The sequence below is a fragment of the Symphalangus syndactylus genome, chromosome 24 (assembly GCF_028878055.3).
Source record: "Symphalangus syndactylus isolate Jambi chromosome 24, NHGRI_mSymSyn1-v2.1_pri, whole genome shotgun sequence".
Classification (NCBI taxonomy): Eukaryota; Metazoa; Chordata; class Mammalia; order Primates; family Hylobatidae; genus Symphalangus; species Symphalangus syndactylus.
In genome coordinates this window covers 45,070,091-45,090,339 of record NC_072446.2, presented here as the reverse complement: position 1 = coordinate 45,090,339, position 20,249 = coordinate 45,070,091, and the positions used below count along the sequence as shown (strand labels likewise).

The window sequence follows — 20,249 nt, the reverse complement described above, 5'->3', positions numbered from 1 at the left end:
AAAGTACACACAGATGTAAGTTCATAGAGTTATTGTCTTCAGTAGGGGAGGTGATTCCTCTGCACTGTGCAATACCTGCAACCTTTAAGGAGAATGGGCAGGTGGGTGGGGATGCCTGCTTGGTAGGGGGTCAATAATTGTTCATTATTGAAAGACTACATATTGAGATCATAGCAAATGGACTTTTGAACAAAAGATTCCTAGAGTAAAAGAAGTGTGGGTGGTGGCTCATGCCTATAATCCCAGCACTTTGGGAGGCCAAGGAGGAAGAATCGCTTGAGCTCAGGAGTTCGAGACCAGCCTGGGCAACATGGTGAAACTCTGTCTCTACAAAAAATACAAAAATTAGGCCAGGTGCGGTGGCTCACGCCTGTAATCCCAACACTTTAGGAGGCCCAGGCAGGTGGATCACCTGAGGTCAGGAGTTCGAGACCAGCCTGGCCAATATGGTGAAACCCTGTCTGTACTAAAAATACAAAAATTAGCCAGGTGTAGTGGTTGGCGCCTATAATCCTAGCTACTTGGGAGGCTGAGCAGGAGAACTGACTGAACCCATGAGGCGGAGGTTGCAGTGAGCTGACATTGCGCCACTGCACTCTAGCCTGGGTGACAAGAGTGAAACTCCATCTCAAAAAAAGCAAAAAAAAAAAAAAAAAACAAAAAAAAAACCAAAAATTAGCCCGCCATGGTGGTGGATGCCTGTAGTCCCAGCTACCCTGCAGGCTGAGGTGGGAAAATTGCTTTAGCCTGGGAGGCTGAGGCAGCAGTGAAGCAGTGAGTAGTAATTGAGCCACTGCACTCCAGGTTGGGTGACAGAGCGAGACACTGTCTCAAAAAAAAAAAAGTGTGAAATTCACTGATGTAGCTATTTATCGACATGAAAAGATGTTCACAATATGGGCTACGAAATATTATGCCAAGTGTAGTCCCATTAAACACAATATGCATGGCTGGGCGCAGTGGCTCACACCTGTAATCCCAGCACTTTGGGAGGCCGAGGCGGGTGGATCACGAGGTCAGGAGATTGAGACCATCGTGGCTAACATGGTGAAACCCCGTCTCTGCTAAAAAGAATACAAAAAAATTAGCCAGGCGTGGTGGTGGGCGCCTGTAGTTCCAGCTACTTGGGAGGCTGAAGCAAGAGATTGGCATGAACCTGGGAGGCGGAGCTTGCAGTGAGCTGAGATCGCGCCACTGCACTCCAGCCTGGGCGACAGAGCTAGACTCTGTCTCAAAAAAAATAAAATAAAAAAAACCCCCACACAATATGCATGTGAAAACATTCTACAAGGATATTCTTTGAGTGGTGGAAATAAAGATTAAATGTTTTTATCTTCAAAATATTCTGTATTTTAAAATATTTTTCAAAGAACAGGTATAATTTTTTTGATTATCATTATTATTATTTTTTGAGACAGAGTCTTGCTCTGTCACTCAGGCTGGAGTGCAGTGACATGATCTCAGCTCACTGCAACCTCCACCTCTCGGGTTCAAGCAATTCTCCTGCCTTAGCCTCCCGAGTAGCTGGGATTACAGGCACTCACCACCAAGCCCGGCTAATTTTTTTTTATTTTTAGTAGAGACAGGGTTTCCAGGATGATCTCGATCTCCTGACCTCGTGATCCTCCCGCCTCGGCCTCCCAAAGTGCTGGGATGACAGGCATGAGCCACCGCGCTCAGCCCGAGATGTTAACTTTTAAGCAAATCTTTTTTTTTTTTTTTTTGAGACTGAGTTTCTTGAACCTGGGAGGTGGAGGTTGAAGTTGAAGTGAGCTGAGATCGAGCCACTGCACTCCAGCCTGGGCAACAGAGTGAGACTTGGTCTCAAAAAAAAAAAAAAGATATTCCAAAATGGACTGTGGTGACAGTTGAGCATATCTGTGAACTGTACACTTTAAATGGGTGAAGTGTATGCTTTTTGAAATATATCTTAATAAAACTTTTTTTTTCTTTTTTTTTTGAGACGGAGTCCCACTCTGTCACCCAGGTTAGAGTACAGTGCCGTAATCTCGGCTCACTGCAATCTCTGCCTTTCCTTTCCTTCCTTCTTTCCTTCTTTCTTTTTCTTCCTTTCTTTCAAAACAAAGTTTGTTACCCAAGCTGTAATGCGGTGGTGCAATCATAGTTCATTGCAGCCTCATGCTCCTGGGCTCAGGTGATCCTCCCACCCACCCCAGCCTCCCTAGGAGCTAGGACTACAGGCGCAAGCCACTATGCCTAGCTAATTTTTTTTTTTTTTTTTTTTTTTTTTTTTTTTGAGATGGAGTCTTGCTCTGTCGCCCAGGCTGGAGTGCAGTGGCGCGATCTCGGCTCACTGCAAGCTCCGCCTCCCGGGTTCACGCCACTCTCCTGCCTCAGCCTCCTGAGTAGCTCAGACTACAGGCGCCTGCCACCGTGCCCGGCTAATTTTTTGTATTTTTAATAGAGACGGGGTTTCACCGTGTTAGCCAGGATGGTCTCAATCTCCTGACCTCGTAATCTGCCCGCCTCGGCCTCCCAAAGTGCTGGGATTACAGGTGTGAGCCACCGCGCCTGGTCAATGTTGTTTTCTTTATTTTTATTATTTATTATTTATTATTATTTTTTGGCCGGGTGAGGTGGCTCACGGCTGTAATCCCAGCACTTTGGGAGGCCAAGGTAGGCAGATCACTTGAGTTCAGGAGTTTGAGACTAGGGGCTGAAGCAGGAGAATTGCTTGAACCAGGGAGGAGGAGGTTGCAGTGAGCTGAGATCGTGCACTGCACTCCAGCCTGAGCAACAGAGTGAGACTCCATCTCAAACAAAAAAAAAAATTAAAAATCAGCCGGGCATGGTGTCTTGTGCCTGTAGTCCTAGCTACTGAGGAGACTGAGGCTGCAATGAACTATGATCGTGCAACTGTACTCCATCCTGGGTGACAGAGCTAGACCCTGTCTCAAATAAACAAACAAAAAGAGAATGGAAAGCTTGCTGAGGGTCCTGAAGGACAGCTTTGGGCAGGCTGGACCAACAGAAGAGAAGGTGAGTTATGGATTTCCCAAACAGTCCTAAAAGCAGAAAGCTGGAACTTACAGAAAGAGGTAGGGGAGCCCAGGGCCTCAGATGGATTGCTGGGGGAAGTGGTCACTTGAGAGGGGATGGAAATGGGCCCCGTGCACTGCTACAAGCAAAGGGTAGACGAGGTATCTGGAAATGGCTATGATATCAGCATACGATGGGTGTGGCTTTTCTGTCCTAGAAGTGGTTGTGCCAATGCCCTTTGTATGGCACCAAGGAGGGGCCATAGGAGAGGAAAGGAAGAGAAAGGAAGGAAGAAAAGAAGGAAGGAAAGGAAGGAAAAGAGAGAAAGAGAGAGAGAGAAAGAAGGGAAGGAAGGAATGAAGCAAGGAAAGAAAGAAGGAAAGGGATGAAAGAGAGGAAAGAAAGAAAAGATGCATGGCAAGGAGTTCTCATCCAGATAATCTTAGATTCATTTTTGCCCAGTGACCACACACTCCTCTTGGGCCAAGCAGTGCTCTGGGAAAGTCTCCCACGTGTTCTTTCGGACCTTGAGATTAAAAGAATATGTTTTTTTTTTTTTTTTTTTTTTTTTTTGAGACGGAGTCTTTCTCTGTCCCCCGGGCTGGAGTGCAGTGGTGCGATCTCGGCTCACTGCAAGCTCCGCCTCCCGGGTTCACGCCATTCTCCTGCCTCAGCCTCCCAAGTAGCTGGGACTACAGGCGCCCGCCAACACGCCCGGCTAATTTTTTGTATTTTTAGTAGAGATGGGGTTTCACCGTGTTAGCCAGGATGGTCTCGATCTCCTGACCTTGTGATCCGCCCGCCTCGACCTCCCAAAGTGCTGAGATTACAGGCTTGAGCCACCGCGCCCGGCCAAAAGAATATCTTTTATATCTCAGGGATAGGGAAGGCCTCTCTAAGTAAGACGCAAAACCCCGAAGCAATAAGGAAAAAATTGACAGGTTGAAGATTAAAAACTTCTCATATCCAAAAGATTCCCTAAGCTAAGTCAGACAAGTGGCAGACTGGGAGAAAATATTTGCAACATACTTAACAAAGATCTTTTCTTCAGAGCATGCAAAGAGCTCCTAAAAGTCAAGAAAAAGACAAACACATGGTCAAAGGATATGACTAGAAAATTCACAGGATTCAAATGGCCAAGAAACACACGAAAACAGAAATTTGCACTAAAACAGCAGTAAGTTACGCTTTCTTCTTTTGGCTTCTAGAATGCCACAGTAGCCTGGTTTTTCTCCTGCTTCAGGGGCTCCTCCACTTCAAGAGTCTCTATTTGGTTCTTTCTTTCTTTTTCTTTCTTTCTTTCTTTTTTTTTTTTGAGATGCAGTCTCACTCTTTTGCTCAGGCTGGAGTGCAGTGGCATGATCTTGGCTCACTGCAACCTCTGCCTCCCAGGCTCAAGCAATTCTCCTGCCTCAGCCTCCCAAATAGCTGGGACTACAGGTGAGTGCCACCACACTTGGCTAATTTTTTGTATTTTTAGTAGAGACGGAGTTTCACTATATTGGCCAGGCTGGTCTTGAACTCCTGACCTCAGGTGGTCTGCCTGCTTCGGCATCCTAAAGTGCTGGGATTACAGATGTGAGCCACTGCACCTGGCCTCTTTCTTGAGCCCTTAACCTTGAAGGACCCGGGGCACTGTCCTTGGTCCTCTTTTCTTCTTTGTCTACACTCACTCACAGCTTCATCCAGCCCCAGGTCCTCAGCCTGTCCCCCTGGGTCACAGCCTTCCCCTCTGCCAATGCTGGAGTTCCCCTTGGTGCTGCCCTAAGAGATTTTTAAAAACACAGCTATACATTCATTGTTTTAAGAGCTTGGCATTTTAATGTTTTGCTGAGGAGAGGGAGGCTTCAGGATTCACTTATGTATATACATGACGTTATTTCTGTAAGTGCAACACATACATTTATGGCTATATGCATAGAAAAGCCCAGAAAGTGACACACCAAGATATTATGAGTGTTTATCTATGGGTTGTGGGATTACCAGAACTTTAAAAATGTCATTAGCAACATCAAATAGATTTACAACTGTAACGCTGATTTTAAAAATAAGTGTGTAACAATAGATTACATACGCTAGTGTTCATTCATAGCTGGAATGCTACACAATCATTAAAAAGCGTGTTGGCAATACTTACCGATATGGCAAAATTCTCACTACTTGATGCCAGGTAAAACAGCAGGAGATGCCAGATATACAGTCTATACAGTCTGATGCCAGTTTTATATACTAAATTTTAAAAAAGAAAACTACATGCATCTAGAGAAAAGACTGGAAGGAAATGTATCAAAATGTCACCTGTGCATCTCTCCAGGTGATGTGAAAAGCGTTTTTCAACTTCTTGAATTTTTCAGTTTCCGCAAAAAAAAAAAAAAAAGTGCGTTATTTTTACCTTAATTTAAAAAACAAAAACCCTGATTTTTACTCTTTTTGAGTCGCAAGTCGCTGTCCGCCGGGCGCAGTAGCGATGCACCGCGTCCCCGCCCGCGTCGCTGCCGGGTCGCCGGAGGCCGCAGCACGGGCAGGTCCAGCAGGCCGCAGCGCCCCCCTGCGGTATGTCCTGGCGGCGGGAAGGGGGTGGGCGCGGAGGGCTGGGAGGAGGCGCCGGGCATCCCCGCGCTTCCCGCGAGATCCCGCTCCACCCGCTCCGCCCGCTCCGCCCCGCTCGCCGTGCTCCCAGCTCCCCGCGCCGCGGCACTTCCTGCCTTCCGCGCCCGCGCCGCCCGCCCTCGCCTGCGCCCGTCGCCTGCCGCCCGCCGCCCGGCGACGCGCCCGCCGGCGCCTCCGGAGGTGCCCCCGGCCCGGCCGGGTCATCGCCCCGCCGCCGCGCCCGCGAGCCGCTTTGTCTCGGGCGGGGCGCGCGGGAGAGGCCGCCAGGTGCCCCCCGCCACGGACCCGGGCCCCCCGCCCCGGGGCGGCGGCGGCGGCGCCGGGCCCCGGGGCGGGGGGCGCGCCGGGATGGGCCCCAAGCGGCGACAGCTGACGTTCCGGGAGAAGTCACGGATCATCCAGGAGGTGGAGGAGAATCCGGACCTGCGCAAGGGCGAGATCGCGCGGCGCTTCAACATCCCGCCGTCCACGCTGAGCACGATCCTGAAGAACAAGCGCGCCATCCTGGCGTCGGAGCGCAAGTACGGGGTGGCCTCCACCTGCCGCAAGACCAACAAGCTGTCTCCCTACGACAAGCTCGAGGGCTTGCTCATCGCCTGGTTCCAGCAGATCCGCGCCGCCGGCCTGCCGGTCAAGGGCATCATCCTCAAGGAGAAGGCGCTGCGCATAGCCGAGGAGCTGGGCATGGACGACTTCACCGCCTCCAACGGCTGGCTGGACCGCTTCCGCCGGCGCCACGGCGTGGTGTCCTGCAGCGGCGTGGCCCGCGCCCGCGCGCGAAACGCTACCCCCCGCACCCCGGCGGCGCCTGCCAGCCCGGCCGCGGTGCCCTCGGAGGGCAGTGGCGGGAGCACTACTGGTTGGCGCGCTCTGGAGGAGCAGCCGCCGTCGGTGGCCGAGGGCTACGCCTCGCAGGACGTGTTCAGCGCCACTGAGACCAGTCTATGGTACGACTTCCTGCCCAACCAGGCCGCGGGGCTGTGCGGAGGCGACGGACGGCCGCGTCAAGCCACCCAGCGCCTAAGCGTCCTGCTATGCGCCAATGCCGACGGCAGCGAGAAGCTGCCCCCGCTGGTGGCCGGCAAGTCGGCCAAGCCCCGCGCAGGCCAAGCCGGCCTGCCCTGCGACTACACCGCCAACTCCAAGGGTGGTGTCACCACCCAGGCCCTGGCCAAGTACTTGAAGGCCCTGGACACCCGAATGGCTGCAGAGTCTCGCCGGGTCCTACTGCTGGCCGGCCGCTTGGCTGCCCAGTCCTTGGACACCTCGGGCCTGCGGCATGTGCAGCTGGCCTTCTTCCCGCCGGGCACCGTGCATCCGCTGGAGAGGGGAGTGGTCCAGCAGGTGAAGGGCCACTACCGCCAGGCCATGCTGCTCAAGGCCATGGCCGCGCTAGAAGGCCAGGATCGCTCAGGCCTGCAGCTGGGTCTCACGGAGGCCCTGCACTTTGTGGCTGCCGCCTGGCAGGCAGTGGAGCCTTCGGACATAGCCGCCTGCTTTCGTGAGGCTGGCTTTGGGGGTGGCCCTAATGCCACCATCACCACTTCCCTCAAGAGTGAGGGAGAGGAAGAGGAGGAGGAGGAAGAAGAAGAGGAGGAGGAAGAGGGTGAAGGAGAGGAAGAGGAGGAGGAAGGAGAGGAGGAGGAGGAGGAAGGAGGGGAAGGAGAGGAATTGGGGGAGGAAGAGGAGGTGGAGGAGGAGGGTGATGTTGATGACAGTGATGAAGAAGAGGAGGAAGATGAGAGCTCCTCCGAGGGCTTGGAGGCTGAGGACTGGGCCCAGGGAGTAGTGGAGGCCGGTGGCAGCTTCGGGGGTTATGGTACCCAGGAAGAGGCCCAGTGCCCTACTCTGCATTTCCTGGAAGGTGGGGAGGACTCTGATTCGGACAGTGAGGAAGAGGAGGACGATGAGGAAGAAGATGATGAAGATGAAGACGATGATGATGAGGAGGAGGATGGTGATGAGGTGCCTGTACCCAGCTTTGGGGAGGCCATGGCTTACTTTGCCATGGTCAAGAGGTACCTGACCTCCTTTCCCATTGACGACCGCGTGCAGAGCCACATCCTCCACTTGGAACACGATCTGGTTCATGTGACCAGGAAGAACCACGCCAGGCAGGCGGGAGTTCGGGGTCTTGGACATCAAAGCTGAGTCACTGGACCTAGCTGTGCCCCCAGCCTAGATTGGCAGCACCACCCCAGGGCAGAGGACTCTCTGGGCACCCGCTGTGCATGGAGCCAGAGTGCAGAGCCCCAGATCCTTCAGTAATGCTTCCCCTGGCCCTGCAAAAGGCCCAGTCACCTCGGCCAGGCCCGGGGCTGAGGTCAGCCTCACTGCCTGCTTATTGCCTCTTTCTCAGAATCCTCTTTCCTCCCCATTTGGCCCTGGGCTCAGGGGACCAGGTGGGGCGGGTGGGGAGCTGTCCGGTGCTACCACACCGTGCCCTCAGTGGACTAGCCACAGCAGCAGCCAGGGATGGGCCCTGGAGGTTCCCGGCCGGAGAGTGCCTCTCCCCTCTGCCATCCACGCCAGGTCTTTGGTGGGGGGGGACCCCAAAGCCATTCTGGGAAGGGCTCCAGAAGAAGGTCCAGCCTAGGCCCCCTGCAAGGCTGGCAGCCCCCACACCCACCCCCCAGGCCGCCTCGAGAAGCACAGTTTAACTCACCGCGGGCTCCTGAGCCTGCTTCTGCCTGCTTTCCACCTCCCCAGTCCCTTTCTCTGGCCCTGTCCATGTGACTTTGGCCCTTGGTTTTTCTTTCCAGATTGGAGATTTCCAAGAGGCCCCCCACCGTGGGAGTGACACAGGGCGCTTCCCTTGTGGGCAGCTGCAGGCCCCATGCCTCTCCTCCCTCTCTGGCAGGGCCCCATCCTGGGCAGAGGGGCCTGGGGCTGGGCCCAGAGTCCAGCCGTCCAGCTGCTCCTTTCCCAGTTTGATTTCAATAAATCTGTCCACTCCCCTTTTGTGGGGGTGAACATTTTAACAGCCAAGGGTGCATCCTTCATGGTCTGGGCTTGCGTCTGTCTTGGGGGACATATTCGTCCTGGCTCCCTTTGGTCCTTGCTCTGGTGGGACATGGAAGCAAGTGTTGAGAGGGTTGCCCTGACTGGAAGAGGGGCAGGAGGAGACCTCAAGCTTGGGGTCACTTGGCTGGGGCAGGAGGGAGGGAGCCATCAGTCTCGGGGGGCAAATCAATATGCACGTAGGGACTAGGCCTACCGAGGCTGGTTTGAAGGCCTTTGCAGGAGTGGGGTCAGGACAGAAAGAAAGGAGTGTTGGGGCAGCTTTTGGGGTCCGGATTGGAGTTTGGAGGGGCATACAGGGCACCCTTTGGTTTACCTTTGGTGCCTTAAGAGGGAGCCCTTTAGGCCTTTCAGTGATTGGCATCTCCAAGCCTGGTGGCCACCTCTAGGCACAGTGGCAGGAGGAAGGTGAAATTGCTAGGAACAGGTTGCAGAGGATGGTTGGTAACTCCCTGTGCAGTGCCTTCCAGGGGGCCCCCAGTACAAAGGTGAGGTCAGGTCCATTTGCTGATCCTACCCTTTTTCCTTTCAGAGCCAGCCCCTCCCTCCCTACCCCTCCCTCACTGAGGCCCTCAGGCCCCAGCGGTTCCAACCAGGGGAGGGCCTGGGCTTGAGCATGGCTGGCAGCTCTGGGCCCCAAACCGGTTTTCCCACCTCACCTGAGGCTGGCACATCACTTCTGTGTTTCCTTCCCAGCCCCGGCCCAGCTTTACCACCAAGTTTCTCCTCTCCAACACTGGGAATGTTAATGAGGGAGTATCCAGTTCATCTCTTGTCCCTGGCCTGCCCTGGTTATGGCCCCTTGTGGAAAATCAAGACCACTGTATATGACTTTAAAACAAGAAATAGGGGTGACTTCCACTCTTGGCCTGCACTTCTGGCATTCAGGAATCCCCTCCAGGCCTTGAGGGCTTTGAAGCGACAACAAAAAGTAGTTGGGATCCCCCTTGCCACTACCTTCCCGCCCCAAATCCGAGCCCTGGAGTTGGAGACCAGAAGGCCACAAGGAAGCCCCACCTGCTCTGGAGTGAGCAGGAGCATTGCCTGCTTGCCCAGGTGCTCCTGTTTAACCCAGCTACGTCACCGCAGGTTGCAACAAGGCGAATTACTTCCATTTGTCTCCTGTGAAAAAGAACACTTCTTGCTGGAACTGAGACTGTCTCATTAATGATAGCCCCTGCTCTGTGCTAAATGCTTTAGATGGTCACAAAGCCCCTATAAGGTAGGTAAAGCCATGAGAAACCAGGCAGAGGTCTGGTCAGGTGCCCAAGGCCACACCATTAGTCAAGCTCTCTTCCCATCCTGACTCTAGAAGTACCTCTTCACTAAGGAGGGACCCATACTCCTAACCCTCCTAAGGGTAGTGCTGTTTTGGAATGGAACTGGGTACTGCAATGAATTTCTTCTCTTTTCTTTTTTTTTTCTTTTTTTTTTTTGAGACGGAGTCCTGCTGTATCGCCTAGGCTGGAGTGCAATAGTGCGATCTTGGCTCACTGCAACCTTTGACTCCTGGGTTCAAGCGATTCTCTTGCCTCAGCATCCTCAGTGGCTGGGATTACAGGCATCCACCACCACTCATGGCTAACTTTTTTGTATTTTTAGTAGAGACAGGGTTTCGCCATGTTGGCCAGGCTGGTCTCGAACTCCTGACCTCAGGTGATCTGCCTGCCTCGGCCTCCCAAAGTGCTGGGATTACAGGCATGAGCCACTGGGCCTTGCCTGAAATCAATTTCTTTTCTTTTTTTCTTTTTTTTTTTTTTTTTTTTTGAGACGGAGTCTCGCTCTGTCACCCAGGCTGGAGTGCAGTGGCGCAATCTCGGCTCACTGCAAGCTCCACCTCCCGGGTTCATGCCATTCTCCTGCCTCAGCCTCTCCGAGTAGCTGAGACTACACGCGCCCGCCACCACGCCCGGCTAATTTTTTGTATTTTTAGTAGAGACGGGGTTTCACCATGGTCTCGATCTCCTGACCTCGTGATCCGCCCGCCTCGGCCTCCCAAAGTGCTGGGATTACAAGCGTGAGCCACCGCGCCCAGCCAACCCGAAATCAATTTCTAATCCATGGAAGAATAGCTCATTGACGGGAGATGAGTGCTTTGGGACAAATAAGTGAGAACCATTGTCATTTCACAAAGGAGGAAGTAGAGTTAAGAAGTTAAATGACCTGCCAAGGTACTGGCCTTGAACTGTGGTGTTCTCCCTGGGAGTCTGGGTTACCTATTAAATACCTCACTAGAACACTGCTGGGAAGGGTGAGTGGCAATGGCCCCATGAGCATAGAGTTTTGGAGAGGGACAAAGCAGGAAGCAGTTGTATCACGCAATCCATTTGGGTGGCAGATTATCAACAATGCACCCCCAAATAAAGCTGACAAACATTGGAGTGCTCCCTTCATTTGGGACTAAAGGGCTAAAGGGTCAAGAAGGGGAATCCCCACTCTAGGGGTGCAGATGCAGGAATTCTGGGGTCCTGGTTAGCTTTGGCTGGTCCCAAAATGGATGAGTGGCTGGTCACCAGGTGGCGTGGGCACAGAAGTGATGCTTTCTTGGGAAGAAGGGCAGCTAATCGCCTTTTCAGAGCTCGGGCCTGAGAGGAGGTAACGGGGAGGGGATGAAACTACAACTCCCAGAAGTCTTTGTTCCCAGGCGAGTCGGGGATGGTTTCCATGGTTTCAGAAAACAATATGGCCGCCCCCAGCTGGGACGTGAGTCTCTGGATTAGGCAGGCAGAGGCAGTTATGGGCTTCTGTGGTGGCGAGAAAGGAAGCGCCTGAAGGGTCGTGAGGCTGGGGCTGGACCCGGCACCGCTGGGGCGGCCAGGCCTTGAGGACGCCAATGGCGAGCAGCGTGGACGAGGAGGCGCTGCACCAGCTGTACCTGTGGGTAGACAACATCCCTCTGTCCCGGCCCAAGCGAAACCTCTCCCGGGACTTTAGTGATGGAGGTGTGTGCCTCTGTGTGTCTGCATGTTCTGTCCTGTATGTTCGTGTGTAACGGGTCTCTATGCAAACTCTTTGTGTTTGTGTGCTTGTGGGAGTGGGGAGGAATCTGTCTCCTGGGACTTCAAATTTTAGACGTGTGTGCTTGTTTTCTATTTGCATCTGTGTGTGAACGATGTGTGTCCATATATGTATGTCTACATGTTCTATCCTGTGTGCATGTGGGGGGGTGTGCCTCTAACTCCCTCCAGGGACATTAATGATTAAGATATGTGTCTGCATATGTATTTGTGCATTTCTGTATGTGCTAACTCATTGCTATGTGTTCTGTGTCTTGTGGGAGTCTGAGCATGTGTGTGTTCATACGTGTGTTGACATGTTTAGTTCTGTATTGGGGGGTCTTGTGTGCATGTGTTTCTTTGTGATTGTGAAGGTGTTTGTGTTTCTAGGAATGTCTCCTGGGGTCTCAATGACAGAAATACTTATCTGTCATCTTTTCATGTCAAGTACTTCTATGCATCTCTGTATCTGTATATTTGGGGAGGCTGTATGCATATGTGGCTTTTTGTGCTTCTGTTTATGTGTGTTCTACATGTGTGCCTATGTGTGTCTAGCATGTGTTTGTTCTATGTGTCTACACATTCTGCCCTATGTATCTATGTGTAGGAAGATCTTATCACATGTGTCTCTGCTTATGTGAGTCTTTTACTCTCCTGGAACTTTGGTGTTGGAGTGTGTGTGTGTGTGTGTGTGTGCGCGTCATTTATCTATGTGAATTCCCTGGGCTCCTGAAAGCCTCTCTTGGAGACTCATTCTCTTTTTTTTTTTTTTGAGACAGAGTCTCACTCTTGTCACCCAGGCTGGAGTGCAGTGGCATGACCTCAGCTCACTGCAACCTCCACCTCCTGAGTTCAAGCGATTCTTCTGCCTCAGCCACCCAAGTAGCTGGGTTTACATGCACCATCGTGCCCGGCTCATTTTTGTATTTTTAGTAGAGACGGGGTTTCACCATGTTGGCCAGGCTGGTCTCGAACTCCTGGCCTCAGGTGATCTGCCCGCCTCAGCCTCCCAAAGTGTTGGGATTACAGATGTGAGCCCCTGTGCTGGCTGACTCATTCTCTACTAGAGGACCAGAGACTCAGTATTCCCATCCCTAAATTAATGGGGAAGGGATGCAGCTCCTCTGAGGTATGCTGGAGACTTAGTCTCCTCTACCTATCACTAATCTTAATGTCTTTGTCTCCCTCCTTATCCTTCCCCTTTCTGCATCTCCACCCCTCCATTGGGTTCCACCACTCTGCCATGCCTGATTCTCCCACCCCCACCTTCTCTCACCTCCTCCTTCCTTACCCATGCCCCCACTTTCCATGTCTGCTCCCCTCTCCCTCAGTCCTGGTTGCAGAGGTCATCAAGTTTTACTTCCCCAAGATGGTGGAGATGCACAATTATGTCCCCGCCAACTCTCTCCAGCAGAAGCTCAACAACTGGGGTCATCTGAACAGGTAGCAGAACACCTGGGTGCAGGAGTGGGAATCTCCAGCCCCCACCCTGGGTTCCCGGGAAGGACTACCCCAGCCCCATCATCTCCTATGGTCTTCTTTGCCCAGGCTGAGACTGTTTTGGTGGCAGGGTGGGGAGGGTCAACGCAGACAGAATTCGTCCGATTACAAAATCAAGAGACTCTTTTTTTTTTTTTTTTTTTTTTTTTTGAGACGGAGTCTCACTCTGTCACCCAGGCTGGAGTGCAGTGGCGCAATCTCGGCTCACTGCAAGCTCCGCCTCCGTGGTTCACGCCATTCTCCTGCCTCAGCCTCTCCCAGTAGCTGGGACTACAGGCGCCTGCCACCACGCCCGGCTAATTTTTTGTATTTTTAGTAGAGACGGGGTTTCACTGTGGTCTCGATCTCCTGACCTCGTGATCCGCCCGCCTCGGCCTCCCAAAGTGCTGGGATTACAAGCGTGAGCCACCGCGCTCGGCCAAGGGACTCTTCTATTTGGAAGGAGGCAAGGAACCTTGGGACACCCACACAAAGAAGCTCAGATGCGATGTGCTTTCACTCCCCCAGGGCTGTGCACTCAGAACTGCAACCACCATGCCCCTTTCCCTCTCCCCCATCCCCTCACTTCATTTCCCCAGGACCCAATCTGCTATCCCTGTGTCTACCCCTCAGGAAGGTACTAAAGAGGCTGAACTTTTCAGTACCAGATGACGTGATGCGCAAGATCGCGCAGTGTACCCCAGGCGTGGTGGAGCTGGTGCTCATCCCGCTGAGGCAGCGCCTGGAGGAGAGGCAGAGGCGCAGGAAGCAGGGCGTGGGCTCCTTACAGGTGCCACCCCGCTCAAGCTTCTCCCACTGCTCTGGGGGCTGGGTGGGTGGCGCTCCCCAGACCACACAAAGGCCAGCCTGGGTGATAAGTGTCGGGGAGGGTGCTTGGCTAATAGAGCCTGGCCTGGGGGCCCGTGGAAGGGACATGGGGCTCCTTGGGGATGACTGAGCCCGGGCTTACAGCGGACCCCCGGGGTTCTTTCAGGAGCTGGCTCCCCAGGATGGCAGTGGCTACATGGATGTGGGTAAGGTGGCCTTTTCCATTTCTCCGTCCTGGGTGGAGCTTTCCTTCTGTTCTTCCTGTCGCTTGTGAGAGTGGAAGTAGGGAGGGGGAAGCAGGAGAATGAGACTCCAGCATAGTCATTCCTCCACTTGCCCTGTCTCAGGTTTATCCCAGAATGCCCGAGGTGAAGGTGCCCCGGACCCCCAGCGAGGGGGTCAGCTCAGGTAAAGAAACTGGGAGTTCCCGACTTCACCAGGCTGGTGATCTCTGCACACAGCTGGGGTTGGGGGACCCGGTAGGCTGAGCCTGAGACAGTCGGGAAGCAGGAAAGGGGCTAGAGGGAGAGAAGGGAAGGCCTGGTCGAGGGCACTGGAAGGGTAAGTGTAGGGCCCGAGGTCCAAGCCTCCGCTAAGCTGCTTCCCACCCCAGCTGGGACCGGCCGCCGGCGCCTCGGCCTCCAGCATATAACCAGGAGTTGCAGGGCGACCCAAGCTTCGTCCTCCAGATCGCTGAAAAGGAGCAGGAGCTGTTGGCCTCTCAAGAGAACGTGCAGGTGAGGGGTCTAGGAAGGCTGCGGGTGGGGGCTCGTGGCCAGCAGAGGCCGGGCAGGAGAGAGCAGGCCGTCAGGCTTGACCCCTGCGCTGCGCGGCGCGGCTTAGGTCCTGCAGATGAAGGTAAGGCGCCTGGAGCACCTGCTCCAGCTCAAGAATGTGCGGATCGAAGACCTCTCCCGGCGGCTCCAGCAGGCAGAGCGTAAGCAGCGGTGAGCGGCGGCCCGGGCCGCGCGGGGACGCCCCGGTACCCGCAAGAGCCCCGACGCCGCGCCCCACCCACCCACCGATGGACAGACCATTGGGAGAGCGGAGCCCGCTGCTCTCACGAGCCTCTTGGAGCCCGAGTGCCCTCCTTCCTTGGGATGGGTGAACGTGGGGGGAGATGGGACAGAAATTCTAGGAGCGGAGGCCCGGGACTGAGCCGCCTCCTCCCACTCCGGAGATCCGGGTCAGGAGAATGGACCGCTTTCCAGAGCCCAGAAGCCACGTGCAGAGACCTAGCCTGCCCCCCAAAGCAGTGTTCCAACACCTTGGTCCCGGCCTTGCAGCTCCCGGCGCTGGGCCTTGGGGGGCGGTCCCTTGGCTCTGTCCACACCCCCAGTATCAGGTCCCCGCCCAGCTCTGAGGACGGCGGCGTCTCCATCCAGGCTAGTTCCCCATGCCCTCAGCCATGGGGAAATCTGCCCCAGGCCTCTGAGGGGCTCCCCTGCCCCTCCTGGGAGCTTACCCGGGACCCACCTCGGCGACGGAGACCGCAGCAGCTGGAGAGGAAGGGGTGAGGAGTGGGATCGCCAGGAGTAGGGAGGACATTGACAATGTGCCTGTAGCAGTCGCTTCTCCCTCCTCGCGCACGGGGTACTGAGGGGGAAGGTTTGAAGGATACGGCTCAGGGCTGCCCCATTAAAGTTAGTGTTGTGTTCTATTTCCTGTGCCTGCCTTCTCTTTCTGCATAGATCTCTGAGGGGAGCCAGTTTCTTCTTCCCTTGTCCTCCATCTCCCCACCCCCGCCTTGAGTGAAAGAGCTTTCTGGACCCAGAGTGGATCTCATGTTGTGGGTGGCTGAGTCCTGTGTGGCCACAGCTTGGTAGGTTGATGATATCACCAGGGGTCAGGTTTTGCACAGGATGACAGCCTAACTTCTAAGTTAGAAGTTAGGCTAAGCCTTAGATTGACCCCCAAACCCACCCTCACAGTGTTCTCCAACCTTGTCCAAACCCAACCCCAAACCAGGCTTCAAATTCTTCCCAAATGTGGCCACTCACTCACCCTCAACCCTACTTATGGACTGACCCCTAACTTGGCCCTCTGTACAACTCCAACCCTGTCCACAGACAATCCCAGCTTCAATGGATTGACACCAAGCTTTATTCCCAACCCTGGCCAATACACTGCAGCCATGGCATGACCCTAACTTTAACGGTTTTCTGACTACCAGTAATGTGGAACATTTGTAAATCCTGAGATCCAGCTGGGCATGGTGGCTCAGGCCTGTAATCCTAGCACTTTGGGAGGCCAAGGCAGGTGGGTCACTTGAGGCCAGGAGTTCAAGACCAGCCTGGCCAACAGGGTGAAAACCCATCTCTATTAAAAATACAAACAATTAGCCAGGCGTGGTGGTGGGCACCTGTAGTCCCAGCTACTTGGGAAGCTGAGGCAGGAGAATTGCTTGAAGCTCGGGGGGCAGAGGTTGCAGTGAGCCAAGATCGCACCACTGCACTCCAGCCTGGGCAACAGAATGAGACTCTGTCTCAAAACAAAACAAACATCCTGAGATCTAACAATTCTATTCCTAGGCATATACCCAGCACATACCCAAGGGAAACCTAGGCTCTTGTGTTCTGTGTTCTGGGAGACATGTTACAGCAACGTTCATAGCAACACTCTTTTTGTTTGGTTTTGTTTTTTTTTGAAATGGAGTCTCACTCTGTCGTCCAGGCTGGAGTGCAATTGCATGATCTCGGCTCACTGCAACCTCCACCTCCTGAGTTCAAGTGATTCTCCTGCCTCAGCCTCTCAAGTAACTGGGATTACAGGTGCATGCCACCACATCTGGCTAATTTTTTATATTTTTGGTAGAGACAGGTTTCACCATGTTGGCTAGGCTGGCCTCGAACTCCTGACCTCAAGTGATCCACCTGCCTTGGCCTCCAAAAGTGCTGGGATTACAGGCATGAGCCACCATGCCTGGCCCATAGAAACACTCTTTGTAATAGCAAAAGAAATGAAAAGAACCTGTATACATTATCTCTTACTGTGTAGCAAATTACCACCAATTTAGCAGCTTAGAACAACACATACTTATTATTATATCTCACATTTTCTGTGGGTCAAGAGTCCAGGCCAGGCTTGGCTGGGTCCTCCACTTCAATGTTTCCTACAAGGCTGCAAGCAAAGGGCCAACAGAACTGCAGTCTCATCTGAAGGCACAACTGGGGAAGGATCCAGGCTTCCAGGCTTACTTGGTTGCTGACTGAATTCACTTCCTAGTGGGCTGTCAGACTGAAAGCTTCAGTGTTTTACTTGTTGTTGGCCAATGGCCACTCTCATTTCCTTGACACATGGCCATTTCCCGTATGGTAGCTTACTTCATCAAAGCCAGAAAGGGAGAGAGTTGATAGAGTCTGCTACAAACAAGGAAGTTACAGGCCTGGTGCTGTGGCAGAGGTGCACTTCTCAGAGACAGACAGCTATATCTGGATACCAGGAGCAGATGCATCAAAAAGGAAGAACCATCAGGACCTGGCCCAGCCTCTGCCATGCAGGAGGCCAATAGGTGAGGTCGTGACACCAGCCATCAAACCTGTATTTTGGGCCCACAGTGCTACTGCTAAGGCAGAACTATTAGCCTGCCCTGTCTCCTGGTCCTTGGGCCACTCCATCAGCCATTCCTACTGTCTTTACATACAGCAGCCTACAGGTGAGGTTACATGGATAAAAGTTTCAGAGAATAGAACTCCGGGGGCCTATTGCAGACTATGGAGAGATCGTGGTGCTATAGCAAGGGTCAGTGTGTGTGAAGGGCTAATCATTAGTTTGGGGCAAGTGGAGGGTCAGGTGGAGCCAGTGTTAACCTAAGACCAGGTAGAGTGCATGGATGGGGCTCAGAACAAGGTCAGGAGTAGTTGGCAATTTTATTTCATTTATTATTGAATATTTTAAATATTACTGAATTGGACTAAATATAATCCTTGGTTCATGACACTCTCTCCCCATTTGTCCATAATCAACTCACTTATGAACACCTATAAACCCACCACCTGCCCCAAGAATGGAATTATTACAAATAACTTTCACCTGCCATGTGCTTCTTGCATCTCTCCCCCTTGCTTCCACTCAGAGATAACCACCATCCTAGATTTCATCCTTTCATTGCTTTTTCCTCCTTGTAGTAGACAGCTCCTAACATGGCTCCCAGTAATACCTGCCTCCTGGACGTCACCCCCATGTGTACCCCTTTCCTTGAATGTAGGCTGGACTTAGTGACTTGCTTCTGATAAGTAGAATATAGCAAATGTGATAGGATGTCAACTTTTGTGATTACATAAGATTATAACTCCCTTATTTTTAATTTAATTAAAAAAATTTTTTTCTTTTTTTTTTTTTTGAGACAGAGTATTGCTCTGTCACCCAGGCTGGAGTGAGTGGTATGATCTCGGCTCACTGCGCTCTCCACCTCCCTGGTTCAAGTGATTCGCCTGTCTCAGCCTCCCAAGTAGCTGGGATTACAGGCACACGCCACCACACCTGGCTAATTTTTGAATTTTTAGTAGAGACAGGGTTCCACCATATTGGTCAGGCTGGTCTCAAACTCCTGACCTCAGGTGATCCACCAGCCTTGGCCTCCCAAAGTGCTGGGATTACAGCCGTGAGCCAACGCACCCAGCCATAACTCCCTTCTTTTTTAGAGACAGGGTTTTACTCTGTTGCTCAGGCTGGAGTGCAGTGGCACAATCTTGGCTCACTGCAACCCCAGCCTCCCAAGTTCAAGCAATCTTCCCACCTCAGCCTCTGGAATAGGTGGGAGGACGGGTGCATACCACCATGTCCAGCTAATTTTTTTTTTTTTTGTATGAGATGGAGTCTCAATCTGTCATCCAGGCTGTAGTGCAGTGGTGTGATCTCGGCTCTCTGCAACCTCCGCCTCCCAGGTTCAAGCGATTCTCCTGCCTCAACCTCCTGAGTAGCTGGAATTACAGGCACCTGCCACTACGCCCAACTGATTTTTGTATCTTCAGTAGAGATGGTGTTTCACCACGTTGGCCTAGTAGTCTCAAACTGCTAACCTCAGGTGATCCACCCACCTTGGCCTCCCAAAGTGCTGGGATTACAGGTGTGAGCCACTGCGCCTGGCCTTTTTTTTTTTTTTTTTTTGTAGAGACAGGATCTCGCTTTGTTACCCAGGCTGGTCTCCAACTCCTAGGTTCAAGTGAGCCTCCTGCCTCGGCCTTCCAAAGTGCTGGGATTACATGTGTGAGCCACTGTGCCTGGCCCCTCTTCTCTCTCTAACCGACGCTAAATCTGCTATCTTCTGGTTCATTCATTCGTTCTTTCCTCTATTTAATTGAGTACTTACTATGTACTAAATACCAGGAATACAAAAGTGAGTATAAAACATGATTTGTTCCCTCCAGTGTTCACAACCCTACAGGAGAGGAAGGCATGAAAGGGTATTTAAACTTTGTTACTTAATGTTTTGAATAGATAAAACATATATATGATTTAAAAAAAAAACACATAAAAAGTGAAAAGTCTTCTTGTTCCCAGCACATCTCTAATAGGGAATCTCTATCTTTAGTTTTTATGTATCCTTCCAGAATGACTTTATGTGACTATAAACAAACATGCACATTTGTCTTACTCTTATTTTTGAGACAGAGTCTTGCTCTGTCACCCAGGCTGGAGTGTAGTGGCACAATTTCAGTTAACTGCACCATCCACCTCCTGGGTTCAAGTGATTCTCGTGCCTCGGCCTCCTGAGTAGCTGGGACTACAGGCACATGCCACCATGCCCAGCTAATTTTTATATATTTAGTAGAGGCGGGGTTTCACCATGTTGACCCAAACACCTGAGCTCAAGTGAGCTGCCCGCCTCGGCCTCCCAAAGTGCTGAGAAAACAGGTATAAACCACTGCACCTGGCTAAGGTTAACATTTAAATCAGCAGATGAGGCCGGGCATGGTGGCTTACGCCTGTAATCCCAGCACTTTGGGAGGCCAAGGCGGACTGATCACCTGAGGTCAGGCATTCAAGACCAGCCTGGCCAACATGGCGGAACCCCGTCTCTACTAAAAATACAAAAATTAGCCGGGCGTGGTGGTGATTGCCTGTAACCCCAGCTACTCGGGACGCTGAGGCAGGAGAATCGCTTGAACCCGGGAGGTGGAGGTTGCAGGGAACCAAGATCATGCCACTGCACTCCAGCCTGGGCAACAGAGTGAGAATCCATTTCAAAAAACAAAAGGAAAAAAGAAAGAAATCAGCAGATGAGTGAAACAGATTTCCCTCCCTAATGTGAGTGGGCCACATCCAGTCAGCTGAGACCTAAATAGAAGAAAAAGGCTGGCCCTCCCCAAATAA

The 20,249-nt window shown here is 52.6% G+C and overlaps 2 protein-coding genes across 2 annotated transcripts; both read left to right on the top strand.

The window, feature by feature from the left end:
- The first annotated feature begins 5,698 nt into the window (after positions 1–5,698).
- On the top strand, positions 5,699–8,598 carry CENPB (centromere protein B). Its single transcript, XM_055265315.2, has one exon. It carries the CDS (start codon positions 5,959–5,961, stop codon positions 7,759–7,761), a length of 1,803 nt encoding a protein of 600 aa, XP_055121290.1. The 5' UTR covers positions 5,699–5,958; the 3' UTR covers positions 7,762–8,598.
- Positions 8,599–10,480: 1,882 nt separating this feature from the next.
- SPEF1 (sperm flagellar 1) lies at positions 10,481–15,594 on the top strand. The gene is made up of 7 exons (XM_055265316.2): positions 10,481–11,573; positions 12,959–13,070; positions 13,740–13,896; positions 14,101–14,140; positions 14,282–14,342; positions 14,548–14,671; positions 14,778–15,594. The coding sequence occupies exons 1-7, from the start codon at positions 11,465–11,467 to the stop codon at positions 14,883–14,885; spliced, it is 711 nt and encodes a 236-aa protein (XP_055121291.1). The 5' UTR covers positions 10,481–11,464; the 3' UTR covers positions 14,886–15,594.
- Positions 15,595–20,249: the final 4,655 nt, after the last annotated feature.

Bases quoted from the DNA above. Each gene is read 5' to 3' on its own strand.
- CENPB (XM_055265315.2), top strand. From the start codon at position 5,959: ATGGGCCCCAAGCGGCGACAGCTGACGTTCCGGGAGAAGTCACGGATC.
- SPEF1 (XM_055265316.2), top strand. From the start codon at position 11,465: ATGGCGAGCAGCGTGGACGAGGAGGCGCTGCACCAGCTGTACCTGTGG. The intron at 11,574-12,958 runs GTGTGTGCCTCT...CCTCTCCCTCAG, and splicing joins CCGGGACTTTAGTGATGGAG to TCCTGGTTGCAGAGGTCATC. The intron at 14,343-14,547 runs GTAAAGAAACTG...TTCCCACCCCAG, and splicing joins CAGCGAGGGGGTCAGCTCAG to CTGGGACCGGCCGCCGGCGC.